This window comes from Plectropomus leopardus, chromosome 10, assembly GCF_008729295.1.
Source record: "Plectropomus leopardus isolate mb chromosome 10, YSFRI_Pleo_2.0, whole genome shotgun sequence".
NCBI lineage: Eukaryota > Metazoa > Chordata > Actinopteri > Perciformes > Serranidae > Plectropomus > Plectropomus leopardus.
This window is the reverse complement of record NC_056472.1, coordinates 22,956,099-22,977,543: the sequence shown is the minus strand read 5'-3', so window position 1 is coordinate 22,977,543 and position 21,445 is coordinate 22,956,099. Positions and strand designations below refer to the sequence as shown.

The 21,445-nt window shown below is 38.5% G+C and overlaps 1 protein-coding gene across 1 annotated transcript in view; it reads right to left on the bottom strand.

Annotated features, from left to right (window-relative positions):
• Positions 1-3: 3 nt before the first annotated feature.
• Positions 4-21,445, bottom strand: part of uxs1 (UDP-glucuronate decarboxylase 1) — a 50,098-nt gene continuing 28,656 nt past the window's right edge. Inside the window, exons 10-15 of the mRNA XM_042494323.1 lie at positions 13,596-13,715; positions 12,433-12,476; positions 3,342-3,402; positions 3,139-3,196; positions 1,795-1,898; positions 4-774 (exon numbers count right to left, since the gene is read on the bottom strand). Coding sequence (XP_042350257.1) covers positions 643-774; positions 1,795-1,898; positions 3,139-3,196; positions 3,342-3,402; positions 12,433-12,476; positions 13,596-13,715 — 519 coding nt within the window. The 3' untranslated portion in view covers positions 4-642. The remainder of the gene's footprint in view (positions 775-1,794; positions 1,899-3,138; positions 3,197-3,341; positions 3,403-12,432; positions 12,477-13,595; positions 13,716-21,445) is intronic.

Below are 21,445 nucleotides of genomic sequence, written 5' to 3'. Positions count from 1 at the left end.
AAATATTGGACAAATTTTATTAAAATAGCATCTTCATCTGAAATTAATAATGCACATCCTGAAATGAGATTTCACAAAGCAGTGATGTCCTGATGAACACATATTGATGCTGTAACAGTCTTTCTCGAAGCTTTGCCCAGTCCGCATCAACAGCCAGCAGGGTGTTGACTGACAGGCCACTGATAAGACGACAAAACATCCAGTGGAAAAACAACATCAGGTCCCTCATCTCTGGAGACAAAACACCATGAAACTGATAAAATAAACACGAAGCACTGGCGCACAGTACGAGCTGTTTGCAAGATTCTCACGTCTGCGATTTAAATAGCAAAAGCATAAATTCACAAAAAAAAGTAGGCTGGGTTCAGATTTCTTGCCTTAGATTTCTTTCTTGATTCAAGTTTGTCCATCCAACACACAAGCTCCCCTGTGGAAAGCATTGACCTCTCAGTGCAGCTCCAATGCAAGGCAACACTACACTCTTTAAAGAGAAAGTCGTCTCTGCTTCTCAAAAAAGAAAAAAAGAAAAAAAAAAAGACACCATATCCCAGAACGCTCTGCACAACAGTGTATTTTAGAGAGTTGCTCTTCAAGGGTCCTCTGAGGAATCTTAACACCGTGTGTGTGGTGGAAAACCCGACCTCAGTTGTGTCTGGGTCTTCCTTTCTTCATGCGGGCCGCTTTCGGTTTGGGGATGTACTGATTGTTGGCTTGGTGCTCGAGTTCCCTGCTGAAGTACTGGATCGTTTTGTTCAGGCCTTCCTCCAGAGGCACCTGTCCACACAAGGCACACACATACACAATAAAGACACTGTCACTGAGTGACACGTTTTTATTTTAATATATTGACACATCGACCAGATAATAAGTCAGATAATGTGAATCTATAAGGCAGTCATGTTGTCTACTGGTAATGACGAGATACCGTTAGAGGCTGCTTTTCAAACACAGCTGAACGATGTGTAATATGCTCGCTCGTTTAGTCTGTGAAAAATCTTCTGACTAACTTGGTAATTAATTAAAAACAGACCTCATGTATCCCAGAGTTTCCCCACCAATTTGACTAAAGCACCAAGTCAATTCATCAAGTGCATACAATTTAAAATATTTATAAGTATAACACATAAGGCTATGACGAAAACGAAAACTTTTCTAGTAGAGAACAGCAGAATGAATGTGGTAAACATTAAAAATAAGAGAAAGTGAGAAAGTGTAGTTGGTAGTGATGTATTGATCCTGCGGTAAGTGAGTATTGAGTAGTATATAAATCCATAAATCAACATTTCTGACAAAAGTACTCTTCATATAGTCATATTGTGTAAAAATGTCATATTGAGATACATGTTTGTATAGTGGTTTTATAATTCTTATGTTCAAGAGTAAGAATGTTTCACAGCTAATACTTTTGTTCACACACAACAAATGATGTGTATGTATTGGGCCGAAGGGGACAAGAAACTGCAGAATACAAGCACCAAAAGTATGTTTGCAGTACTTGTTACTTGTTACAAGAAAACTCCCTTAAACACAAATGCCAGTATTAAATTAATACATTTTTTTTAGGATTTTATTACAGTTAAAAAAAAATCATCTTACTCAATAATACGTATGAGTTTATTCTATGCAACTCTGAAGTCAGAAAAATGAGAGGCTTCGAATGTGCTTTCTGTTAATGAGACACTGACCAGTTGCTGTAACTGGTTGATAAGATAAACCCCACAGAGATAAAAGTTGTGTTTCACAGTCCACAGCAGGTTTGCAGGACAGTGTGTGTGTGTCTGTTATGTCACATACCACCGGCTCCCAGCCAAGCATCATCTTTGCTTTTCGAATATCAGGTCTTCTCCTCTGTGGGTCGTCCTGGGCCTCTGGAAGGAACTGGATTTGACTTCGGCTCACTTTGTGTGTTTAAAAGAGAGTGTTTGGAGAGTGTGTGTGGTTATACAAGCATGTTTATGGACATGTACAGAGTGCACAGAGAGGACATGTTATTCTTCTTACACCTGCTAATAACACAAACAGCTTGGCAGAAGAGAGATGAGTCACGGCAGATTGATGACTGGCACACAGTTGGTTCTGTGTGTTGTTTGTTGTAGTGGATTCATGTGAAGGTGCAATAACACTGCCAGAGGTAGAAGCACCTCCCAAAACATTTAACTACGCTCTGGCTCTAGAAATGCCACATTAGATCACAACAGCTGTGATTGGGCTGTTTGCATTTTTTTCTTCGTGTTGGTAGAAATTTTTCATAGAAAAAAAAACTACCATATTGAAGAGAAAAATAACATCTTTTAATCTAATTTTTTTCAAGGACTGGGAGACAAATTTATACATCATCTAGCAAAGGTAGACCAGTGCAAACTTCAACCTTGCATCCATTATTGTTTCTATCACAGTGAATGGGAAAAAGGAAATAAAATGACACTGTGTGTACAGTATAATGACTATGGCTTAGCAATTTATAAAACACATCCATTGCTACAACTATTATAACATTTTTCTATGACAGGAACACCATAACACAGAAGCATAACATCTGTATTTTTCAACCTGGACCCTATTTTCCAATGTCTTTGTGTCTAAGAGACTAATGGGAACAATAATTTTTGACACTGGTCCAGTATTGAGCGAGACAAAACAGGCTGTTGTGTTCTCCCAACAGGCAACTGAGCACTGTCAACTGACGTCCTCTAAAAGTGACAGGTTCAGATTATTATTTTAAGTTTCTGACAACATTATGGAAAGGATCCCTATAGGGGTCGACCTTTCTGTTATAGATTAAGATCCTTTTTGCTTAACTAGAAAACAGCCCTGAAATCACTCTAATTCATCCCACCATCTCCCTTTAAATAAGCAGTACATTTATTACATCGCAGCCTGTTTCGCTGCTTCTCGCTGCAGTGCTCTTGCTCAACACTGAAACAATTTTAAGAACTGTTGTTTCCATCAGTCACTTGGACACAAAACATGGGAAAATTATGTCCAAATTGAAAAATGCCAAAGTTACCTCTTAAGAAAGAATGTGCAAGACAAAACAATCAAAGGGACAAGTGAAGTGAGCAAGCACTGAGGTGGCAGGCTTGAGTTTTGTTTTTTTGGTTTTTTTTTACAACCTTCTTGCTTGATAAAACGGCTTACCAACAAGACTTTTGATGAGACGAGCAAACTCCAATATGGTATGCTCCTCTGGGTTCCCCTGCAGACAGATTTCATAAACATTCATTAAATATGTATAAACATGAGACCAACAGAGAACCTGACTCGTCTGGTAAATCGTCTGCTGATGTCGAAATCATTTTCATTTTTAATTTGTGAAATTAAACAGGGTGTGATGAACTTACCAGATTGACTGGACTGCTGATGTTACTGTTCATTAACAGCACCAGGCCGTTCACCAGATCACTGTGGACAAATCAGACATAGAAGCAGACACATTAAAATGGATCTCCTTCTTTTAAAATCCACCCTGTAGCATTGTTTTGAAAGATGGATAATGCATGAGCTCGAACTTTCCAAGCAGAGATTTGGTTGCTAGTTTGAATTGAATTGATCTGAATGATTATGATAATATAACATGTATTTTAAATTTTATTACTTATTACTTTTTTTTCTTTTTGTAGTTAACCTGTTCTGTCCTTTTATGTTAATATTTTCACAAAAATCAGCTAGAACTCTGATTTAATCAGCCACTCAAGTTCTTTTTGTAAACCTTAACAGGCTTCACTGATGCCCTGGTGCACTGTTGCTCTCCCTTATGAATGGACGCTTTTGACTGGACAGCTCGGATCTTGAGTCCAGAGATCGAGCCACATGGACAGAATGATTGCCCTAGTAATATCTTTTTATGTCTTAGTACTCGTCATGAGATGTCGCAGCAGTAAACAATGCCTTGAGTGATACCTGTGCACACTCAAGAAAAATAAAAACACGGCATTATGAATTCTCCTATAAATAATCAAGTCCTTCATTTGTTGAAATTTGCTATATTATGTGTTTTGCAGTCCATAGAGAAAAATAAAACAATTGATTTTCCATGACAGGGTTAAGTGATTTTGGTGCAGAAGGTGACCAGTTATATATTTTGTTCATGATCATAGATGAATCAATGTGGCAATCCTGTCTAACCACACCTTAGAAGCACATCATTCTTACCTGTAAAAAAGCACCAGAAGAAAATAAAAATTACAGTTCAACAAGATGCCACTCCTGAAAGAGTCATGACATGAGGGATAGAGCTACTGACATGCTCAAGGCTGGATTGGTGTTAACTTTTGGATTGTTATGTGCTCACAAGAGCATTATAATGCCAGAGGAGCCTCTCTACCAACCATCCTTAAACCAGTCAACCACTTGTTATGACTGAGGCACAAGATTGACAGATACAACCAAAGAAGCAAACCCCGAAAAATGCAGTTTGACACATACGCTGTCTAAGCCGGTAAGGTACAAAGGCTACATAAAAGCAGTCCATTTACCATTCAAGTCACCACGGTGAAAAAATTGTTCCAAGGTCTGGTGAGACATGGCAGCTTTAGCATGCTTTCTCTTCATTTCTCATTTCCTGCAGAACCTTATGAACAAAACTGTTTTTTCAATATTGCTATTTTGTGGAATGTGGAGGCTCCTGCACCACTTTAACAGCTTGTAGACAGGTGTGTGGGAGGATACTGTCCATATAACTGAAGAGAATTCCTGCACATTGTCCCCACAGTCTCTCTCTCGCTGGCTGCCAGAACTATATTTAAATACACAAAACTTTGTCCACAGACCTTTATGAAATAAAGTGATCAGGTATATCTTGCTAATGAGAAATATAGTTTGCAATAAAGCTTAATGGGTTTTTTCTGTGTGTGTGTCATGCATACAACTATACCCACCTAGCCTGGGCCTTAAATGACATCACAAATTAATACAAACCAGAACCAGATTCTTTTAAATAAACTATGACAAAATTCATAAATTACTGTTAATACATAGGCTTGGGTGGTATCACAGTATTCGCAGTATACGGGGGTATTTACAAATCCCTAAGGTATGTTTTTCAATATCATCATAAATTCATCGTATGTAGTGCACAGCACGCACTACCACAGCTCAGTCTGTACTCTCTACTGGTGGAACAGGGAGCTGAGCTGAAAGACAGCGCGACACCTAGTGGTGGAGTGATAAGTTACAGGACAGTAAACAGCTGGAGGACAGCGAGAGAGAGACTGTGGGGAATAAAGACATGTTTTTTTACATCTAAATTTGTGTCTAATCTGTGGTCTCACTCTAATATCCGAACATTTTTGCAGGTCCATGAAGGCAGCGCCCCAGCAGAGTGAACAGTTTAGTTTCACTTTTAATGCGCCTGGCGTTCTGCTCTGCATCTCTGCCTCTACTGCGCTATAAATAACACAACTGTGTTTTAATACTACTCTTAATTAACAGTCCAGCTCCACTGAGACAGCCCACCATAGTCTTGGTTATTAATGGGGCTATACTGACCGTATACCCCAGTGAAATTTCAGGTATGAAAATAAGAAATACGGCCCAAGCCTTATGACACCCATACCATGTAATTTTAATTTAGTAGAGAAATTATAATAAATACTAAGTCCCCCACTAGACACATTTTACGCAGTTTTATTGAACATACTTTTCTCATGCAATATTTAAAAAACAAAAACTCAGATACTACTCTCCTTCATTGAGAAATGTGTAATCTGGCCTCTGTCTCTTCTGTTGCCACTGCTCTGCACTACACACTCTACTATGTTTGCTGACAAAACTTTCATAACCTCATTCTCACTGCATAAACCACCCGCTAACAGCATTCACACTCGGGTCAAATGACTCTGCAGAAGTCATGGGTATTTATCACCACCCAGGTGAACGCAAAAATTTTATCTTCTTAACCAACAAGATGCAATGGCACGCCGATGATATGGTCATCGTCCTTCTTCTCCAAAGCAGTGCTGAAACACAGCTCCAAATTAGTCTGCACCGAGTTCAAAAGAGAGATTCAAAAATTAGAGATATATAAAGAGAAGAAACTACCACAAAGTTTTCACAGACCTCTGTCCATGCTACTGTCTACTGTTTATCTGTGACATTGCTTGGACACACCAAAACAAAATCACACACACACACGCACACAAACACTCATCTGCTGTTGCACCAAGTACGAGCTCTGTTCTCCTGGAAATGGGAAAGAAGTATATTGACCATTTTTAGGAGGTTTACCTGTGTGAATGTCCTACTTTTGGTAAATATGGTTATATTGCTACAGCTAACTCTGCTCTCTGTACTAACAAGTCAGTTCTGCGCTGAACGTTTCAGGTTTCTTTGCCGGTGTTTAAGTCTATTCCCCCATCCATATGTATTTCTCGTATTAGAAAGTGGTTGGTGTTCATATTAGTTACATACCTAATTCAGCTTATCCAGTTTAAAACAAATTTTTTAGAAAAGAGCCCCCTTATCACCCCCTTAATTGGAGGAATGTTAAAACACCTCTCTAATTACAAACTCTGCACAGATACAAGTCAGTATAGTCAGGACACAACATTAAGGTAACATAAACATGAGTAAAAACAGCTTTTTGAGTGAAGGGGGACTTAAAATATTCCATCTCGCCTTTTCCAGCTTTACCACTTGTTGCCCTTGTGGATGCACACACTGTTCATTAGCAAACTTCTGTCAACATGCATTAGACTTTAGTATTAAAAGGCACATGCGAACAGAAATAATGATATGACACACTACCTAACCTACACAGGTCAGGGAATAGTGGATGCAGGTTTACTATAAAAATTTGATACCAACACGGCTCAATCTCCACATCTATAAGCTCCACTTTCTCCCAAATGTCAGATTTGCATTCATGAACGTGAAAATTATACACTGAAATGTATTTTTTTACATCCCATTTACACTGATAAGGTCTGAATAAATATTCAAAACACCTCTTATTATATTGCGATACATGTCAACAAGCTACAGCCTTTAAAATAACCATCATGTTAAGCCAAAACCTTTCTACAAATCATCATCACCACAACCATCAGCAGAGCATTGTGTAACCAGTGGTAGAAAGAGAAGACCAATATTGTCACATGCGTGCCCTCAAGTGCATGCACGTTACCAAAAAAAGCAGTTACCCATCAATAAAAGCTTTTGTAACATAGCAGTGATTGAAAACTCCAAAGGGTGTCTCTAACGCTACATGACAAGTAGCTACAGACAGGCTGGTCCGTGGTGTTCTGCTTGCTCCTGATCTGGATAAAGCCGGGAGGGACAGATTAATATATATTGATGGTGAAAATAACTGAAGAATCCTGGAGGAAATATTGGACATGAGCGTAAACACAGCCGAATATCTGAGCAGATAAAGCCTGAATGAGCTCTTCCTTCCCACTATATCTCAGTTGTCAATATCATCGACCAATAACAGTAGCATACACGATATTTATTCACTTCAGTCCAGCCAACCTCTATTACATAATAAAAGCAGAAATTTATGTACAGAAAGCCAAAGTGAAAGAGCTATTATCCCGAGGCATCATTGCTCTTCCTTTAGCTGCTTCTCTCAGCATCAGTCACAAACAGGCAGAATAGCTGCACTAAACAAGTGTGATCAAATTTGCCCAAATCTTATGATCTATTAGTTATGAAGGGTTGTGTGCCATTCACATTTACCAAAAAATGGGTTCCAGTACCCAAAGGTACCTTTTTTGGTGCTTCACATGCTCTGTAATATCCGAAATGTAATTTCAGTTTTATATAAAGGCCGTGACACACCAAACTGCGAGAGCTCGCGGCTCTCGTCGCCACAGTGTGTCCTGCACTGTTGGCCCTGATGGACCGTTGTTGGCATGTTTTTTCAGCCGAGTCAGCATGTTGAATCGGCAGCGAGGCAGCTTAGCCCATTGGTAAATAAAATTACTTTGATTGGTCATTCAGCGAAACAGAAGTGAATTATTTTAACATACGGCAAAAGTAAAGGTAGGGATGTCGAAACTAAATTGTCACATAAGGTAAGATTGTTTTTCTTTAGCCACTGAGCCACATTTCTTACTGGTTTGTGTTGTTGTTCACTAGCACACAGTAAATATGCTTTGTTCTTTTAGTCTTTAGATTTTTGTCATATGGCCAAATAACACCACCAAACCTGGTTCATAACCAACTTAGTTCCTTCTCCAATAACTTGAAGCAGACTGCTAAACATCTCAGCATAATATTTGATACAGATGTTTATTTTGATGCCCAGATAATAAATGTTGTTCAGTCTTGATTACTGTAATGCACTTCATACTGGAATCAGTCAGAGCTCCCTTCACCGAATACAACTGGTGCAGAACGTTGCCACCTGAATTTTAACAAGCACAAAAAGGTTTGATCACATCACTCCTGGTTGCTACTTATGGTATCTCATTGATCTTAAAATATTAATGATCACTTTCAAGGCTTTCCATGGCCTTTCACCAGATTACATCAAGGATTTATTGACCCCCTATGTGGCTGGGCGCTCTCTCAGATCTGTGGATGCTGCTCTGCTTGATGTTCCCCGTTCTCGGCTTGTGACGAAAGGTGACCGTTCCTTTGCTGTCAGAGCCCCCAAACTGTGGAACTCATTGCCTACTGAGATCAGACTTGCTACTTTTTTAGCTTCTTTTAAATCCCTTCTTAAGATTTTCTTTTATAGGAAAGCATTTATAAATAACTAATATATGCCTTCATTTTTTTTGGTTTTATTGCTGCCTTGTTTTTAATCTGTTGCTTGTCTGAAAAGCACTTTGTAACCTTGTTAAGAAAACTGCTATATAAACAAAGTTACTTATTATTATTATTATTTCAGTGTTGGGCTGTTGTTAATGTGCTAAGTGGCTAACTAGAGTCATGGCAGTCTTTCAGTTTCCCATTTTAAATGGTGCATAGTTTAAAATGTGAGCGCATTTGGGATCTCTGCTTGGAAGGATTCCAAATGGTGCGATGCGTCCTGTTCCAGCTGCAACCTGTTTTGTTTCACCCTCCCTTGTCCTGAGGGGACCCAGTCAGCTCTGGCTGCCACATAACAAAACATGGTGCATTTTCGTACCCACATGCACTTGCTAGTACCAAAATGTGGCACTGATTGATTTTCAGTAAATCCGTATTCTAAAGTACTGACAGAATTTGGTCAGTACCCCTTAAAAGTAGGAATTTCACAATCACGTTTTTTTGCCCCGATTCGATCTGTGTTACTTAATACTGAGTCTGCCGATACCTGAGTCCCAATTCAATACTTTTTTCACCAGATAATAGAGCTGCACAGTAAACGCTATAAGTAGGCTTCTTTACTTTGAAAAACACCTGAATCCCAGCTGTTCTTAGATATATTTTTAATTTTATTAGCCTACTATTTTTTATTCATTTATTTTACAAAATAAAATATAAAATGACAAACTCTCCTTTTACTCTTTTTGGCCTCCTCACTGTCTTGCGGGAATGACTCTGTCCCTTTAAGGGTCCAGTGTTTGCTGCTGCAGCGCAGCCTTAGTCTCAGTAACCTGAACGATCTGTAAATAAGCCATGTTGTTTTTTTGCTCGCAGAGTTCGCGTACCTGCAGTGGGGAGTGAGCTCGTAGTAAACTCAGCACCGCTGCTAAACTGAAATGACACAAGCGCTCATAACTTTGGTAAATAATGTAAATCATCAGTCTCATGCTGTGTTTTTGTCTGTGGTGTGTGGTGTTAGCGACAGGTGAGCTCAGCTGCTGCTTGTAAGTTAAGCAGACAAGAGAGAAACACAACTTGAAAGAGCAGAGGTGATGACAGCTGCACTCCTTGTGGCTCTGCATGAAACACCTGTGTGACAGCTGACATAAAAAAAAGGACTGGATGCTCTATAAGCTAAATATTCACGATCCCCATCAGTCCAAAAATACCTTGATCAGCCCCCGATTCAAAGTTTGAAATCGGATAGCGACATCCCTACTTAAAGTACTGAGTTCGGTACCCAACCCTATACTCATAAGGTGACTGACTTTAGAGACAAAGCTGTTGTAGCAGAATAAGGAGCTTGCTGCAATGCACTTCCCCAGCTGGTGTTTTTTCTATTTGTCATTTTCTTGCTCTGGTGCTTAATGGAGAGAAAGTGCAAGCTAAGACCATATGCTGCTGACTGTAGTGGTATGTGCAAAACTGATAAGATAGGAGGGGTAATGCAGAAATTTCTAGGTTTGAAACAATGGTCCCTGTCTGGCTGTTGAGAATTTTCTCATCCCATGTAGGGAGCTGTACATTGTAGAGCCCAGGAAATTGAATGTGTCGCTCACAGTTGTCAGAAAAAGTGGGGAAAAAAAATTCCCACAACTGTTTTTTGTAAGCTTTCAAAGAGGAGCAACAGAAGGAATCCTGAATGAAAAAACGAATCAGTATCTGGTTAGGGTGGACATGTGGGAGTGTGTGATAACACAGCCCAACTTTTCTTTTGTTAATCTGGCCTACATACACATACAACACGAGATGGAGAAGGTGACCGCTGACTCCTCGCGCTCTGCTTTCGCCCTCTACAAATTCCAAGATTAGATGGATTCCAGAGTTTCAGGTGCAGGACATCTTGCCTCAGTAAAAGCACATATTCTGAGGCTGTTTAATACTTGAACTCTGACGCACAAGCACTCATGGCAAAGGGGTATCAGTCGAAAAGCACTTAAAAAGTAGGTAGGTAGCAGCACACAGCATAAAGCACTTTAGGAATGTATCACACTATTTAAATGTGATATCTATTTCTAACTTTTTATTATTTACATTTTATTTACTTACTCGTGTGTGTTTCATTTTGTCTATTTTTGAGAACTGCCGTAAGGCAAATTCCTATCAATTGTATTGACGTGGAAATAAAGTATTGAGTGAACTGAATGTTTTGTTGCACAGAAACATATCATCTCTATTTAATTAAAAATAATAATACATTTCAACAGAAGCAGTTTATCTATTCGTTTGTCTTCCCACACCTGGACTGTAAAGCCATCTTCAAAATTATACCAATCTGATATGTACTTCCCTTAAAACACCAGGATGAAACCATCAAAAATAGACAGATATTGGAGGCATCAGACCTCAGAAGAAGTTTGAACTAAAATTACAAAGAAACATTCCTCAGTGAAAAATAAGTTTTAATGTTTGCTATATGACAGACTGTGATTTGGGATTACTATCATTTCAGTCATTGTCTGATAAAACTGAACCTTTATCTCAGGTAAAGAAGTGTCTTTAATTAATTAGCAACAAAGCAGAATAAGGATGTTATTTCCTTTTTTATTTCTCTTTATTTCTTTCAGCTCTACACTTCTCTCCTCTGTCTACCTGCCTTTATTTATGACAGAAAGATTTATTAATTGCTGGTACTGCTTGGTCTAGACTCATAATCAAGGTTTCATATCCCCCATAGCATAATTTCAATGTACCTGCATTTTCAGGGCGCGTGGTGTCAAGATCCTGCTCCCTTCCATTTCAATTTCGACTTTTTGTTTAGTTTTAAAGTCTGCTTTTAGCAGTGGAGCGAAACAATGAAAAGCAAACTTTGACATGGGGCAACAGTCTCTTCTATAGTGCTTGCCTTTCTTATTCCTCATTGGTCCTGGTGCACTGCTTAAACAATGCTTGACAACACCCGGGAATTATTAAAAAATATTACCAGAGAAACCGATGTTTCATGTCATAATGCCTGATGAGTCAGTGAACTCGAACATAGAAAAGTGAGTGAATTTAATGAACTGGACCTTGGCAGTCCAAAACTCTGCAACTCTCACCAAAACAATCTAGGCTGATTAATAGTACTACAGGAAAGAGAAAAAAAAGTGCATTTTTTGATTTTTGGCTGAGCTGTCCCTTTAAAGGAGAAGACCTTGGCTTTTCAAAGTTTACACAACATGAATGTCATGCAGGACGGCAGGTGAATGCTTGGAAGAGATAGCAGAGCTTCAAATGCTGCATATCTTTGATGTCTCTGCTTCATGTTGATCAAATTAATCTCATTATCGGCCGAACACATAAATACTCTTTTAACCTGCGACATACACATATTGCTTCCAGGCAGAGAAACATTCACACATTGGTAGTTAATAATAAACTTCAAAGTCCAATTTATTTTACTCATCCACCTCACTGCAAATCCCCTGGTCTATGTAAGCATCAGCATCCACACATAGCTTTGATATAGTAATTTAAAGACCAGAGGAAAAATTCACACTGTCTGTCTCTGTAGAGAAAGAACACTAATTTAATCTAATTAATAGACAAGTGTTAGTAAAAACTAACACTTAATATATTCTATAATGCAATAGCATTTGAAATTGCCATCATTACTGTAATGTGACTAACATGAGTTAAATATAAATAGAGTTAAATATTCTCTGTTAAAAGGTACAGATTGAAGAGAAGAATCAGGGTTTAGTTTAGTAATCTTACCTCACATACTGAAAGGCTCTTGTTTGGGAACCAGTTCCATACACCTAAAACAACAACAACAACAACAACAACAACAACAAGAAATCATCAAATCATCTCTGCATGATGCACACATAAAGACAGATATTGAATATTTTTTGGGACAATCATGTTTAAATTATTAAAACTTAAAATGTTAGGGCGATGTAGGGTTTTTACTTTTATTCAAATCTTGTAAACTTGTAAATGTGTTTTTTCCCCTCCTAAATCTTATTTTCAGTTTTGTGCATTAAAATCAATTGCTACTGAACTTGGGATGGGGCTACTCAGTTTAAATTACTATGGACTACTTACTCCAAAAAAATGTATTTTAAATATGTATATTTATTTTCTGGTTTGGTTCTGGGTGAAAAAATACCCATGCGGGTTGGATCTTGAGTGTGGGATGATAAATGCGTTAAATTAAAATGAAAATAATAATGATTACATTTAATGTTTTAATCCTCTGACTGCTGACTTTGTGTGTTGGCTGTTATCTGTGCCAGCTGGAATATGAAATTCCCTTCAATTAGGTGCGTTGCTAATAAAAGGCACATTAACCATGGAGATATATGGCTTAATATTATGAGAATAAGCAAAAAAGATTCATTAAATTGTATTTCCTTAATTACTTTTATGTAAAAATATATTATCTTAGTTTGACATGCATGAAATGTCCCAAAATAATTAGTTCAAACGTGCCACCAAACCAAAAAATTTGAACAGGGCATGGTTATTATAGAATTGGTGTTTTTGGGTTTGGCCACAGATCTTATGTAGGTTACAAAACTAATTGGCCTTATGTGCAAGCGGCATGATGGGTTTGGTATTGCACATTGCAATTCCAGTTGGGTCTTGAAAATCTGACCCGTGCAGGCTTCTGATTCATATATTATTACTCTATAGATTGAATAAGTACTGCTGAGTACTAAGTAATCATGCCCATTCCAATATCAATCAATCAATGTTTCAGTTAAATCATGTGCAATTCATGAGGGTTGCCAGGGTTTTTCATTTGTTTTCATGTCATTAAGATGAACACAACAGTAATCAATCATCATTACCGCATTAATTATGTGTACATCCTCCTGAAACAGTTTTTTCTCAAGCTACAAATAAATGAGTAGAAATCTTAAAATGCGTACAGTGAGAGGCTCTCCCTGAAGAGCCTGCAGGATGAAGTTGCTGACGACTCGTCCATCATTCATGTGCATTCGGGAGCCAAATGTATTGAAGATTCTTGCTACCCGCACCTCTACTCCTTCCTGTTTGCAAAGACATGCACAACTCATTAGTCATTTGTGAGCTTTGTTGCTCCTTGGTTTCAACAGAGTTCCCTTATCTTTTTAAACATTAATTTCAAGGAATTTGCAATTCCCAGTTAAACTATTAATGAAGAAAAAAAAAAGACAAAAAATAGTTTATACCCTTGAAATAACATGTATGCATGAATTAATTAACTCAATTAATAACACACACACACAAAAATAGCAGCCAGTAGTGGACCTAGAAGCAAATGCTAAGGTGGATGACACCAATACATTAGCTCAAAAGTCAAGACAAATGAGCTTATTTTACAGTGTCCCACACAGCAACACAGCATACAGCATAGAAGTCCCTCATGATCCAACATATTAGCAACATGGATGAAATTCCTGCTGCTTGACATGAAAAATACACCTCAAGAACATGTGTCGTATTTTAAATGACATAACTTATATTATTAGATAATTGCAATGTCGAAACGCAAACGTAATACAATATACGATTCACTTATCATAAAACAAGGCTGTGAATACTTCATTTTCCAACCATTCATTAATTTAATGAATTTACCAACCAAGGTCATCAGTCAACCTCTCCCTTCAAAATCTGGACAAAAGTAGTAGCTATCACAAAGCCTCTCTAGCTGGCAAACAAATCTTGAACAGCAACCCATTAATTATCAAGCATGTGGAGAACACTTTACCTTAAAACCATCTACCACTTCATTATAATCTGCTCTCTGAACAGATTGCCAGATTCAAATAGCTAATTATGTCCTCAGAGCTGCAAGGTTATGTGTCCCTCTTGGGACATTGTACATTCTCTTTATGATTTATGCAGTTTATTGCCCAACTCCTGATCATTTAGATCTCCCTGCAAGTTATTCTGGTTTATTTTTTGTCCTTGGTCTCCATGTGTGTATGATGAGATATTATCTCTTGGAAATTTGCTCATGCATGTAACTCTTAGAAAAAAATGTGATTTTTAATTGATTTCAACTCCTTCGCTTAATGTTCATGTGTTGATCCCCCTTGATCAACAGAAGTCATCACTATGATGGTAGAACTAGTCTATGTACACCAATCAGCCAAAACATTGAAACCACTGGCTGGTGAAGTGAATTACAATGATCATCTTCTTAAAATGCAATTTTCTGCTGGGAAACCTTTGGTCCTAGCATTTATTCACGATGGCAGTTGCCTCCCCAGCCGGCCAGAGAAACACAATAAAGAGCTTGAGGCTTCAACTTCACTTTAAAATCTCCCAGACCCCAATCTGATCAAGCATCTGTGGAAAGTGCCGGTACACCACATCACAACCCACAGGACTAAAAGGATCTGTTGCTTACGCCCAGACACCCCCAGAGGTCCAGTGTTCATGCCTCAACAGGTCAGAGCCAAGTCTGATCAAAGGTGGCCCAACAATGGATTGGGGGTACCTCCAGGGAACCAGCATGTCCCACAAATGCTCGATCAGTTTGGGATCTGGGAAACTTAGAGGCCAGGTCAATGCCTCAATGCCTTGACCTCTTTGTCACGTTCCTTTACTGTGTACTGTCCTGCTGGGGAGGGCACTGCCATTGGGGAGTTTCGCTGCCATGAGGGGGTACTTGGGCTGCAACAGTGTTTGGGTGGGTGAACCATGTCAGGTGGCATTAAAACAAATGCCAGGACCCCAGATTTCCCTGAGAAACATTACATTGTAACAAACTGATTAATATTGTGTTACATAGTTTACCAGCCATTACTTTTATCGTTTTGGTTGATCGGTGTAGAACTAGTCTGTAAAGTGTCAATTTAAAAGGGTACAGTAACAATTTCTGTCAAATGCTCACTTGAGACATCTCCTACATAGACCAGTAAGTGCTATAGTAATGTTCTTTGCATGAAAAGCAGAGTATAAGTACCAGGAAAGTATGACACTAGGCTTTCCTTGCACACTCTCCACAAAGAATGAATAAATGAGAGCAACTACATCAAAGATATGGGCACTGATCTCACAGATGCAGAAAATAACCTTTATAAAAAAAAAATCTGCGGCCTTCACAAGTCAGCCTCATGCATCAATACAAGCTACTTCAGATGGGATGTGAATCTTTTTTAGGTCGCATAACATGAATAAAAACATGAAAATTATGTAGATTGTTCTCTTGAAAATGTGGAACATGAAATCTGATGGTCACGCAACTTGCAAATATATTCAGTAAGGTGAAGAACAAGGACACAATGAGGACAACATGATGAAAAGGTCTTGGAAGGTGTGTAAATGTAAAAAATTGAGCATGCACAGGCATACACATACCTGGGCGGGTTGTTTCAGTCTTAAAACAAATTATAACTGACACAACTCATTTAGCAGATAAACAACAATATTTATGATAATAGTAATTACCAAAAGGAATCAGCTTAGAGCAGAATTTGCAATAACAGTTTGACTTGATAACAGTTAAAACTATTGCTTGCCACAGGACACAGCATTGTGTTGTGATGTGCCATTTAAATCCTGCACATCTGTGTTATTACATCTAATGATATGTGCTTGGCATTTTGCCCTAATAGGCAACCACACTGCCTGAGGATAACTCAATCTAAACATACATTACTGTCCATGGGGCACCTCTTGGGAGACCCCCAATCCGAACCCACATGCATAAAAACAGAGACCAAAAAAAAATAATTACCACCTCACAGTTGTATGCCTATGCACACCAGTCAAGCTGCTGCAGCTACAGTTTACATCCTTGTCTGTAAAACAATGGATGCTTCATACACATCTTCTCCCTGAAAGCACAGAGGATCTATAAAATCACACAGTTTGAAGGTGGGCACCCCTGATTCGTGTCACCAATTCAGTAACTGACCAAATGTCTTCCCTTCTGTTTCAGTGTTACGACATTCAAAAAATGCCTTTAAAAAATTTTGATGCCACAGTAAAGTTGACCTTTGATTTTTTGGATATAAAATGTCATCACTTCATTATTTTATCCTATTTAACATTTGTGCGAAATGAGTGTATGAATTCTGTAGTTATCAACAAAAACATATTTTGTGAGGCCAAAGAGGAGGTATAAAAAGTGACATTTTCATGCAATTGCAAGCACAAGATGTCAAAGAAATTACCAGAAAATAGGACTTTTAGACCAAAAAGTTACAGAAAGTAACTTGAGACTCATTCAGGGGCTGTTTTTTCTTTAGAGCATGTATGTGTCAATGTGACATGACAATTGTTTTTGTTGTTCTTTGCAATTTACTGTTGTGTGTCTGTTTGAAAACAAATGTGCTGAGGTGAAAATGGAGATTCAAATCAGAAAGGTGTGGGTGCTTTTTTGTGTGTGTTTCAGTACGCAAACACATTGGGAAAATCAATAAATAAAACATTTTCTTTTTGTTGGGGTCTCTCTGAGGCTCATGTCGACTATGAAACCCGTCCTAACCAACATCTGAATCTGGAAAGGGATCAGTGTTGCATCGCTCTCCCTCATTTCCCATTGTCTTTCCTCTATCACCATCTAATAAAAGCAATGGTAAGATTGGCTTGCAGTACTTGATGTTTCCCTGCTGTGAGGCCAAAAGTGAGATTAGGTAGATAATATAAAATGATCCTGTAGGAAAGACCATAAGAGTATGGCTAAGGAGGTGTCAGCATACAACTGAAGTCATGCCAAGTCAAGGCTCTCCAGTTGAAAGAGACAGAGTTGCCTGCTTATATTTGAATTCCTGTGTGAGAAATTTAAGCTTGGCAATTTAAATCAAGTGAAATGTGACAGCCACGAAAAATAAGGTGTGCAAAAGTATGCAAGCTACACTTGTTATTTTCATGCATCAGATAAAAATTCAATAAACAAGTATCGATAGATTACTTGGCCTGTCACTCATGGTTCTTCTTTCTCAGCTTTCCTTTTTATAATCAACTTACAAGTTGAAACTGACCCTGAATCAATTTGATAAGTGATCTCAATATCTCCTATGTACAAGATAAACACAAGTCAAACACAAAAAATGTTGAAAAATGGCTAACTATAGTAGGGTTAGGGTTTGGGGGTCGGGGCCAGGGTTAGAAATTCATCGTTCTTAATCTAAAAAAAAAAAAAAAGTAATATATCAGGCTTAATAAGGATTATTTGAGAGTAAAAGGTTCTGCCAAATGCAGTATAAACAAACACAGGTAAGTAAGTAAACCAACAATGTCAACTGTAAATATAATGTAACTGGGCATTGGTGCCTGCAGGATTTCATATGCACGGGAACCAGTTTACTCAGTGAGCGAGTGAAAAAGAAAGAGAAAAATGTAATGATTCATGTTTATTGCACTAATGTTGCTAATACAACACCACCGTGGCACTCTAATTAGCCTTCAGCACAAATTTTAAATACCAGCCAACACACCGGGATTTGCTTAGCAATGGGGATGAACAATATATGTATCAGGCTGATTATCAGATGATAATAGGAAATTTATATTATTATGTATTGTTTGGATAATGAAAATATAGCTGATAAATAGTGCCAATAATACAAAGCCATACTGCTTTCATTGTCTTAACCAGGACATCATCTACACACCCCAATACAGTAGCTGGCAGTTCATCTTTAAAGCTGGTTTGCAAGCTGCCAATAAACACAGAGAAGAACAATCTCAGCACAATGGTGTAGACGGAGCGCCTGAATGACCACCTCTGGAGCATCAGCATGAGCTAAAACAGTAGCAGCATCTCACATCACACTGTATCTAAAGATGGACAGATGACAGCTACACCAAAGTGAGGCCAAAAAGGTCATAAAGCCCACCGCATCCTCGTTAGTGGATGGAACATGGGCCAAACTAAAAACTCAAAGACCACATCTAATACATTTATCCCAAAGATGATGTCTGTCATTTAAGGTAGATCCCATCGCCCTGAGTTTTTGTTCAAGTGAACGTTTTTCTCATAAGTTTGGTTTTAATGAGTTATTTAATTCTGTTAAAAGGGATATTCTGCCAAGATTGACAGCTGTGTTAGCCAATCCATGTCTCTGTGTTCAATGGCACTGCTCGAGACTAGTCGGATGCATGTTTTGGAAGAAACTCCGCAACCGTGGAGATCACTACTGCACAGACTCTGGCCCACGATGACGTCACCAGCACAAGACAGCAGCAGCCATATTCGGGATATTTGGGCTTCACTTAAGCATAGAGGGATGCGGCTTCCATGTTTTCTTTAAAATCGGCAGTGAAATAAATACAAGATATAGCCATTTAAAGCTGTATGACCCTCCCCTGAAGCCGAAAGTGCTTAAACAATTATTGACATGCCTCATGGGCATGAGATAAGGGGATAGACGTAAAGCCGGGAGAAAATGATTTAATTTTAGTAATGAACAAACAAACAAAAGCATAACATAACCAAAAACAGTGTCACACCTTGACACATATTAAAGCCATGTAACGTAAACAAATACAGAAAATGAATTTACTTTCATGCTCCATTAATGCAACAATTTTCACTAGTTCAATGACTATTCTAGGCCTGGAAAATGTGATTACAAAATTCCATGACTTTACCAGGGTTTTCATGACCGTGGGAACCCTATTTATTAAATCACCTGAAAACAGCACAAAGCTTCTACAGTATAAAGATACAGAGCTCGACAAGCATCAGAATGGTCAGTTACAACTCATATCACGATATTCTGCTTCTTTTTTGTGTAGCAGACGTCTGTTACCCAGGGCTTATCATAGCCACTTTTTCAACTTCACTTTTATTGAGAGTAGCAGATTTTATCCTTGAAACACACTGAAGTACAAACACTGTTGTGTAACATTTATGAATAAACTATGTGACCATATACAAGGTTAGATAATTAAGAGTCATAGCTCTGCCGCGCTGCACTTTTACAGAAGCTGTGGATTTCTATCATATCAATCCTGCTGCCTTCGGATGCTGCAGGGAGTTCATGAAGGAAGCTAGCGAGAAGCTTTTCATACAGCATAAAGCGGCTGTAAACAGCAGATACTGTGAGAATCACCACATCCATCCATAGATCAATGCAGTGAATCAGTCTGCAGTTTCAGGTTGAAAGTTGTGAAAAAAAGGCTATGATGAGCCCTGGTACTCTGACATTTCTTCTGTCAAAAAGCTGTCTGTCAAAAAAAAAAACAAATGTGAATACACTGCAGTGGCTTCTATAGTCGTATAAATCAGCAACAACACTTAAAGGCATCTATCCTCAGCATTTATGTCAGAAATTAATTCTCATTCGTAGATAAGATACTACCTCTTAAAAAATTGAGAAGCGGGCACCTTAATCAAATGAAGCAGTGCTTGAAATATTGCTGCCCAGTACATGTTAAAATGTTGTTTAAATGCATGCATCACCTGGTAATCGTAAGTCACCAGTTTTCATTCTTTGTTATGTTTGCCTTGTGTCTGAGGAGCAGGTAAGACATGCTTTTTGCGCTACATAACCCACACTCATGAGTTTTTAAATGTTAATGAATTGCGATTACATGACTGAGCATCAGATGCAATGAGTGATATTCTTGTCCCTGTGCACAAACGACTGACATTTGGGCATTGAAAGACGCCATTTTCTAAGAATTCTCCCAGTAAGTGTGAAAAAAATAATGAGCAGTTGAGGAGGAGCAGGAGACGAGGCAGATAAATAAATATCACCTGCCTGGAGGGAAAGCAGGAGAAGTCAATCATATCTGATTATCAAAGGCTGATGTCAATCAAGTCACAATGGGGGGGAGGGGTTGATCAGAAAATCTCAGCATCATCTGGATGTTTAAAGAAACATGCATGGAAAGACTGACCTGTATAATTAACACAAGATTCATTAATATATTTTCACAACCCATTTTTAGACAGAGGTCATTCTATACGGCCACTACTAAGTCCCTTCTTCATGTTGCCTTTGCATTTTTAAACAGGACCAAACAACAGCGGCATCATCCCGCTCCAGTGTGTGATGTTAGACAGCATGCCGGCATCGTGGAACCAAAGAGGCATGACGGGCATGACGTTTAACACAACAGCGTTGGCCTCTTGTGTGATATACAACATACGCATTGGCAGCGCTATGTAACCAATAACTTCTTGTCCTCTGGAAAGGAACTCCTGGATGTGACTGAATTCCCATTTTGCGGATATTTACTGTACGTCTGTTTTTTTCTTCAAGCTTGCTGCTAACTGCTTTAGCTGGTTTTTAAATCTTTTGCAGTGGGTCACACACATGTCATCAAAACGTCATACCCATCTTGCCAATGGTTGATTGGCCCGTTGATACGGACACTGTCTGTTACTACCTCCAGTGGCAGCTTAAAAGGCAAGACAACTCTGCCCCCCCAGTTCTGCAATCGTACCTTCTATACAGAACAGCGAGGCTGCACAACATTCCCGCCTTAAACAGGCAGTGTAAAAGGGACCATTGATACCAAAAACAGCAATATGCACAAAAAACTACATGGTTACACATCCTATTTTACTATCCAGCTGAAATATGCATATTTACTTCATGATGAGAATATAGAAAAGAAAAAACAAATGAAATAATCTGCCGATAAAACAAAAACTCAGGGGTGTACTATACACTCTAGATACTTCTAGATATTTCTAGTTAAAACATGCAGAAATTCTGCTCTTTTCAACATTAGAGAACTTTGGATTGTATCTCTCAAGCAAGCCATTACATTTTTATTAAAATGAGATAATTCTAGAAATCAATTTTGCTTTTTGTGGGTTGTTTTT